The 8,596-nt window shown below is 39.5% G+C and overlaps 1 protein-coding gene across 1 annotated transcript in view; it reads right to left on the bottom strand.

Annotated features, from left to right (window-relative positions):
- CUNH6orf106 (chromosome unknown C6orf106 homolog) overlaps positions 1-8,596 on the bottom strand; it is a 94,381-nt gene that overhangs the window by 56,843 nt on the left and 28,942 nt on the right. Inside the window, exon 3 of the mRNA XM_021717001.1 lies at positions 3,045-3,242. Coding sequence (XP_021572676.1) covers positions 3,045-3,242 — 198 coding nt within the window. The remainder of the gene's footprint in view (positions 1-3,044; positions 3,243-8,596) is intronic.

Genomic DNA, 8,596 nt, shown 5'->3' with positions numbered 1-8,596 from the left:
AGCCTTCCAAGTAGCCGGAATTACAGGCATGCACTACCACGCCCGGCTGATTTTTTGATTTATCGTAGAGATGACGTCTCGCCTGCCCAAGCAGGTCTCGAACCCGCGGGCTCAGGCAATTCACATCTCAGCCTCCCAAAGGCGCGGGATTACAGGCTCTTAAAAAATTCTTAAAGCACACTCATTTTTCTTCAGTTAATAGTGTAAAAAAGGGCCAGGCATGGTGGCTCATATCTGTAATTCCAGCACTCTGGGAGGCCAAGGTGGGAGAATTGCCTGACCCCATAAGTTTGAGACTAGCCTAGGCAACATATCAAGACTTTGTATCTATAAAAATAAAAAAAAAAAAATTTTAAATTAATTTTTTTTTTTTGAGTTGGAGTCTCACTCTATCACCCAGACTGGAGTGCAGTGGCCGCTCCCAGCCACCACAGCCTCGACCTGCTGAGCTCCGGCGATCCTTCCGCCTCAGTCTTCCAAGTAGCTGGAACTATAGGCGCGCACTACCACGCCCGGCTCATTTTGATTTATTGTAGAGATGAGGTCTTGTCAAGTTGCCCAGGTGGGTCTCGAACCCGCAGGCTCAGGCAATCCACTCACCTCAGGCTCCCAAAGGCGCGGGATCACAGGCTGAGCCACCGAACCCAACAAAAAATTAATTATTTTTACAAATGTAGTGAGTAGCTATTCTTTACTCTGCACTGGGCCGAGCTTTTGAAGAGTTACAAAGATAAGTGAAACATGCATCAATTTTAAGTTTTATAGGTGGTATGAGACATTTATCAAATTATCTGGGTAGAGAGAAGTAAAATGTCAAGAGAAGTAAAGGAGAAATGAAGCGTTAACTAACGCAACAGAGTTCAACGGTGGGAGAAATGATTTCCAGCAGGTGACAAGATTCTCAGCAGCGTTCACCTGAAAATGGGATACCTACAGGGAAAGGACAAATAATCTCCCAGCGGTTTTTCGTGTTTTTGTTTTTGAGTTGGAGTCACGCTTGTCGCCCAGGCTGCAGTGCAGTGGCATGTATGCTCACAGCTACCCCAGTGTCAACCTGCTGGGCTCCAGCGATCTTTCCACCTCAGTCTTCCAAGTAGCCGGAACTACAGGTATGCGTTACCACACACAGCTAATTTTTGATTTATTGCAGAGACGAGGTCTCACCAAGTTGCTGGGGCTGGACTCGAACCCGCAAGCTCAGGCAATCCACTCGCCTCGCCTTCTCTCTGCATTTTGATATATGATTACCTGTTTAATTATTATTCAACAAATGGCTCACAATTTAGTAGGAGAAAAGGATAAGTAAAACAAATACCTAGAAAACAACATGTTAAGTAAAATAACAAGCATGTGCCTGATATTAATGAAAAAGGGAGGGATGAATTTCCTTAGGGTAGTAGGTCAAGTAGGAAAGAGGAGAAAGGTGACTTAATTAGGGCCTTAAGGTTGAGCAGGAGTTTCCTGGGAAAAGGTATTTCAGGAAGTGGGAAGAATATGAGCAAGGAAATGGAGAAGTAAAAGCATGTGGCATCTTTGGGGACTGACTGTAGGGGAGTGAAGAGGTCACTGAAGATGAAAGGGAAAATGAGGCCAAGTCAGATCGTGAGCTTTATTACAGTTAGCTTCATTACAGTTAGCGCAAATGTTATAGGCAAAGTATGATGTCACACAAGCACTATAAGACACTCTTTTTAATGTTAAAATTTTTAAAGTTTCCACTGGCTCCAAAAACATATATGAGAACATTAATTCTAAGACCCCTGGAAACAACTCCAAAGGTCCCACTGGCCTGTACTCCCTGAATCCAGTAAAGAGCTTGCTATTTATTTGTCTTTGGAGCTCCAGAGCATGGGATATAGTGGAATTCAATAGGAATTGGTTTGTGATTAAGGAAGACAGAACAAATGATGATTCCAAGGTTTCTGGTCTGATCATCTCAGTGGAGTATCAGTGAGAATAATATAAGTTTTGTCTGGAAGATGTTAAAATCCAGAAACGTATAGCACATCCGGTGTTCTGCCCATAAGGAGTTAAAACATAAGTCTGGAGCTCTGAAGAGGCCACAGCCATACATATGAATTTGAGCATCACCATGTATGATACACCAGTGACAGCTGAAGCCACATGGGTAGAAGAAGTCAGCAAACATGAACGGGGCCCAGTTCAGAGTCCAGGAATCCCAGGGCAAAGATGAGACTAGACAGAGACAGAGAAAGAACATTCAGAGAGAAGAAATAGAAGTCTCATATGAGGCTAAGAAGGGAAATATTTCAAAAAAACATTTGAGTATGGTGTCAAATGATGATTAGAAGGTCGGCTAGTAAGAAGACTATAAAAAGGCTACTGGATTCGGAAACTGGGTAGTCACTGAGAAACTTTCACTAGAGTGAATAAAGGACAGACTGGGTTAAAGAGTAAATAGAAAACGTGGAAGAAGAGATAGTGAGTAATGATCATTGTTCAGAAAGGATGGCAATAAAGGGAAAGAGTGAGATATGTTAGTTTAACAAGCAGTCAGGTTGGAAGAAGTATGCACATTTTATGCATTATCCAGTTTGTTTATTTTAATGTGTCTAGAGACCCTGAGAACAAGGACTGTCTTTAATATTTTTACAGCACCTACCATACTATATAATAAACACAGCAGCACTTCTAAATCATTATGTAAAATGCAAAATATAATATACCTTATACAGGTCACTAAATTTTACTTAAATTCCTAGAATAAAAGAAAGAACACTAGATGGAACCAATTAGTTACTAAATTCAAATCATTTACCTGCATAGGGTGACTATTTAAGAGGCCATCCCCTGTCATGAAATTCAACAAGCTTTGTGATCAACACTGGGAATGTTGTAAGATGTTACCTTAGAACATGCTTTTGTTTCCGTAAGCTTTGGCCCCCTCCCCTATTTGGGGAAGGTGAGTTTCCTCTCTCTCTCTCTCTCTAGTCGACTTTCTAAATAAATTATATTTTACAATTAAAAATAAAAAAGATGTTACCTTAATTCCTTCACCCTGGGCTGTACAAGGACATACTTACCTCCATAGTAGAGTCCTGTAGCAGTGCACATCCGCCACTGTCCCTGATACATTCCTGCTCTGCTGGGGCTGCACATCTGGACGCTGACATCTGCAATCTCTTGGGGCTCTAGCGATCTCACCATCACCATGTTCACATGTCCAAATTGGTCTCCCCCGACATATTTAAGACAAACCCCTGGAGGCCAGGCCTCTGCCCCTGAGTTCAAGCAAAAGAAAAAAATGTTAGGCAATCAGTGGTCCTATGCTGGGTGCAGTTTATTATGAAACTGTAGAAGAGGCCTCTTTCTTTGTCTCACATACATACATAAACCTACCCTCATATCCCTGAGCCTATGTCTCACACATCTGATCAGAAGAAACTATCAGAATCAACCACCTCTGGCCAGTAATTGAGAATGCACATACAACAAAAGCAAGGTTGTTTCTCAAGACAATGTGCATTTCAGGTGACTCTAGGGAAGGCCACACATCACACTGAATCTGTAGAATCTAAGAATTATGTCCCTGAAGAGCCATGGAGATGAAGCACAGACCCACATCTTTGGGTGACTGCTTTCTTACTAAAAATATACAAATGTACATTTTTCACAATATGCCTGATTATTGCCAGTTTTTTCCACATTGACAAGAGATAAAACGCACAAGGTATAATTTCTATGGTATTACTTTAATTTTAAAATTTGCTTTTTGCCTTATGTATGATGTTTCTTCTATAAAATACTCAAGAGCTCAAGAGTCTATGTGCAAAACAAGTCAGAGGAGTCAAGTGAAAGTTTTGATCTCTGGTTCAAACAGTGGTGGTGAAAAGCTCAATAATGGATTGATCTCCACTGATAACAATAGCAATGAATTGTATCCCAGGAGTGAAAGTACTTGTAGAAAGGATGGGAATGGCTTTGGTGGAAATGTTTTTCCTCCTTTGGAAGTTTCAAAGACCTTATTTAGTACTACTCCAGTACACCTATTTTCATATAAACTAATTCAAAATGAGAAATCTACGTGCTGACGAGACCTGATCAGTCGAATAATATAGGTAGCCACACAGTGACTAGATGTAATCTTTCCTGTGAAGTCTCTTCAATATGCAGCAACTGATACATTCCTTTTCAACTGTGGAAAGAAATTTTTCTATATCCTTCCTGGAATATAAGCATTCATTATAAAAATAAATCACTATAAAAAACTGGAGGGCCATTGCCTTGCTAAGCTATGGTGTGACTATGTGTTCTTTGAGGGAAGTGAGGCTCCTCCCCCCCATTTAATTTTTAAATAAACTATGTTTTCTAATCTAAAAAAAAAAAAAAGCTGGACACAGCGGAACTCTCAGGACAGAGAGTGCCTGTAATTTACCTCCTACCAGTACTCTTAAGATGTCTCAGATCCTTGTTCTAGAAGTGCCATGGCTCACTACTGGAAAGGACCCAGAGGGAGAAAGGAAACCAGAATTCTACCACTGAGATCTGAGCTCCATTAGGAACAGCACCCTCTGTGGCCCTTGGGTCTTAAAGGGGTAGCAGTTGAAGCAGTAGCCACTATGTTTTGGTATACCCTCTTTTTAAACGAACCCTGCCAGCAAGGCCTCCCTGCCCAAAGTTAACCATATAAAGGGCAATTACTGCTGGTAGAAAGGTTGTGAATGATATACTGGCAATACTACTGTTACAGAGCTGAATTCACAACTATTCTTTAAGACGCACACATACACATACACCTGTAACAAGATTATGACTGTTTATATGAAAACTCAAGATTGTGTCTGTTTCTGAACTTATAAAAAAATAAGGTGTCGGGCTCGGTGGCTCAGCCTATAATCTCGCGCCTTTGGGAGGCTGAGGTGAGTGGATTGTCTGAGCCCGCGGGTTTGAGACTCACCTGGGCAACTTGGCGAGATCTCATCTCTACAATAAATAAAAAATCAGCCGGCAGTGGTAGTGCGCGCCTGTAATTCCAATTACTCAGAAGGCTGAGGCGGAAGGATCGCCGGAGCCCAGCAGGTCGAGGCTGCGGTGGCAGGAAGCGGCCACTGCACTCCAGTCTGGGTGACAGAGTGAGACTCCAACTCAAAAAAAAAATAAGGTGCATCAAGACTTAGTGTAAAAAAGACTCAGAGAGTTGAGATGGTTGAATCTCTTAGCTGTGCAATGAAAAATGCTGCTATATTCCAGAAAAACTGAGTAAGGTAGTAAAACATTCAATGGGTCACATTAAATGATATGGCTAGGGTCCACACACACACCTGTTACTGTTCAATGTGGTATCTGCAGAGTCTCTTGAAAAAAAGTGGAAGAGTTATCCACCATCAACTCTAAAGTGTTAATCTACTTTGAAGTGAAAAACCAATCCCCTTCCTTCTGAGAGTTATCAATGATATATACAGTTCTTACAGTCATAACTGTTAGATCAGGTAACACTGGAAAGGTCAAAGATACTGATGCTTGACAAAGAAGAAAGAGAAACACCAACAACCTGTTTTGACCACCTGACTAAGGATATCTGAAATCTGGATTTGAAAGTATAATACAACAGAGATTAAAATTAAGTTTCAGTTACAAAATGGCTTAATGGGGAATAGATATCTACCTAGAAGAAAAGACAGACTAATCTGTGTTTTATGACTTTCTTAGTTAAGCATCACAATCAAGTACATGATTATAACTGATTCTCCAGCTACCATGGAACATCATTTTATTTTAAAAAATAAAATGTAAAAACAAAACAAAAATGTGTTATGTGACAATTTTGAGATGGAAGAGAGTATCACAAAAATCAAAAGTCCACAGTCCCAGAAAGCCTGAGACTTAGTACATATAATTATACAAATAGTTTGGAGACAGTATGGAACATCCAAGTAGCAATGCAGAAGACAAACCTCGATGAATCTCCTTTTTAACTCCTATGTGTGGAAACTGCATTTCATATTAAGCTCCATTAAAGCAGAGACCTTCATCGATCTTGTCATTATTTCTCCCCTGTACCTAATAAAGTGACTGGAACATCATAAAATGTTTTCATCAACAAATGAAGCAGAATTATCTTCTCTATAATCATAATGAAGAAAAAGGTAGAAAGTTAACTAATTTAATAAGCTAATAGAAAAACGGGGGAAATAGTTGTTCTTCCTCAAGTTCTTTTACCAGATCTTTATATCCACTTTTATGTAGTTAAGAAAATAAAGATGGCAGCCAGTCCCCGCAGCTCACGCCCGTAATCCCAGTACTTTGCAAGGCCAAGGCGAGCGGATCATGGTGGTCAGGAGTTCAAGACCAGCCTGGGAAACATAGAGAGATCCTATCTATACAAAATTAAAAAAAAAAAATTAGCCAGGCATGGTGGTGCGCACCTATAGTCCTAACTACTCAGGAGGCTGAGGTAAAAGGATCACTTAAGCCCAAGAGTTGAAGGCTGTAATGAACTATAATTGAGACTCTGCACTGCAGACTGGGCAACAGACTGAGACTCTGTCTCTTAAAAATATTTTAAAAAATAAAGGTGACTCTGGACCAATACGGCCAAGCCAACCTCTCATACAACAATCACAACTATTTTAACAAAATCAGAGAAACACTAGCGTTAACACAGCATGCTCAGCTTAACGTTCTCTACAGCTGGACAACAGAGCATGGTGTTGTGACAACTGAGAAGCTGTAAGTGATGGTAAAGAGAGCTTTGTCTACTCACATCTTTAGAGGGACCATTTCAAATTTTCACTTTAACCTCCAAGGTTTCCTGCACAGGTTTTCTAATCTTCCAATACTTCTATAGTGACAAAAGTTTAGATACAAGAATTTTGCATCTATGTTATTAAACATCTCAGTTATGCTTTTCTATGTCTGAATCTAAGGATTTAAAAAATATTAGGAGTTTAATTTTAAAGAGTGTGTGACATTATCTTCTCTGGGGAAGCTGCTAGGACAGCTATATGCTGTTCCTATCAATCTCACCTGATGTACATTTGAATGCCTGCTATAACGAAAGCATGACAGCAAAGAAGTGCCATGAAAATTATTATTTATGTAGCTCTTCCAGTGACTACTTGTCTCTAAAAGAAGGTTATGAATGAGAGTAAGAGAGCCAATGGAGAAATAGCTGAGGCTTGCCTTGCTTCTGTGTTACTACTTGATTTCCAGAAAGGACTCAGGCCACATTGGGATAACACCTGAGTCAAAGAACCAGCACACATGTATGTCCTCTTCTTCTCTCTCTTTAATAACATACCCGTTATTTAGCTATGGGTGGCCAGTTTCTCCTTAACCAAATGGAAAACATCTAGTTTACAGATATAAAACTACTTTACAATTGGTTGACCAATTTCAAGAATAGAAAACCTATTTGTGCAAAGTACCCTGAATGATCAAATCTCTAACAACTGCTGCCCAACTCTTCAAGAGGTGTTCAGGCACAAGAATACCCTTTGAGAGGAAAACCACCTGCAGACTCAGAGGCTATTTTAAATTGAAGTTACAAAGCAAAAGTAAGAGGAAAATGCAGGGAGGAAGGGGATGAGATTAACAGTAGCAAATATCTGTCTGGAGATGGGGAAACACCTCTTATCAACAGGGTACCTGAATGAAATGTAATTATACACCTAACCCTTAACTGTACCCCACAAAACCATAATACAAAATATTGATAAAATAAAAAATTTAAAAAAAAAGAAAATGCACTCAGGTCCACCAACAGAGATTTTTTAGAGTCAAGGTAGGCTCTCTGGGGTTCTCATTTGACATTCTAACCTTACATATCAAATCTCCCCAAGTTCCCCATTAACCCAAGGAACTGTCTGGTGAGTGAGTAGATATACCATGAAGTTTTCTGAAATGTGAAACAGTTGAAGTTCTGCAACAAGACAGCATTTAAAACATCTCACCGATATTTTTAACAGTTTTCAACATTTAAAAACACTAAAGAACTCAAGGAAAGTCAGATCCCTATGTAAACAAGGTATTGGCTTTACTTTAAAATAAATAGATAATAAAACTTTCAAATAAGTCATGCTTTCCAAACAAACCTTACTTCTTTAAGAAAAAAAAAATCACACACAGGTTCCAAAAGCATTTCTGATCAGTAACACAGCAGGTTTTAGTACTTCAGAGAAGAAACATGATGAATAGAAGCTGAACTAAAGAGACTGTTTTGAAATTTTTAAAAGCAGGCAAAATTAGGAAAGATTAGAAGAAAGAAATCAAGCAAAGTAAAGAAAATCCCACTTTGAATAAGAATTTCAAGAAAATAAGAAAATATGACTATTTTCCTGTGCTATCATGTACTTCTCAAACTAACAATGCACCAAAAGGGAAAGGGAGCTAAAGAAAATTTTACAAAGCCACAGGTCTCCTGAGTAATCTAAAAAAACACTGGGTCAGCCCTGATTATATGTGTTTGGTCAATGGCACACTGAATATTCCTCCAAACGAGAGTTACTTCTAAATATGCCAAAAAAACTAAGAATAAGAATAAAATCTGGCACAATAATTCTTTTTTTTTTTTTTGAGTTGGAGTCTCACTCTGTCACCCAGACTGGAGTGCAGTGGCCGCTCCCGGCCACCGCAG

This window comes from Carlito syrichta, unplaced genomic scaffold (genome assembly GCF_000164805.1).
Source record: "Carlito syrichta isolate Samal-C Ts95f unplaced genomic scaffold, Tarsius_syrichta-2.0.1 Scaffold309115, whole genome shotgun sequence".
NCBI classification, from domain to species: domain Eukaryota; kingdom Metazoa; phylum Chordata; class Mammalia; order Primates; family Tarsiidae; genus Carlito; species Carlito syrichta.
Note: the sequence above shows the minus strand (reverse complement) of the source record. Positions and strands in the feature narration are given on the sequence as shown.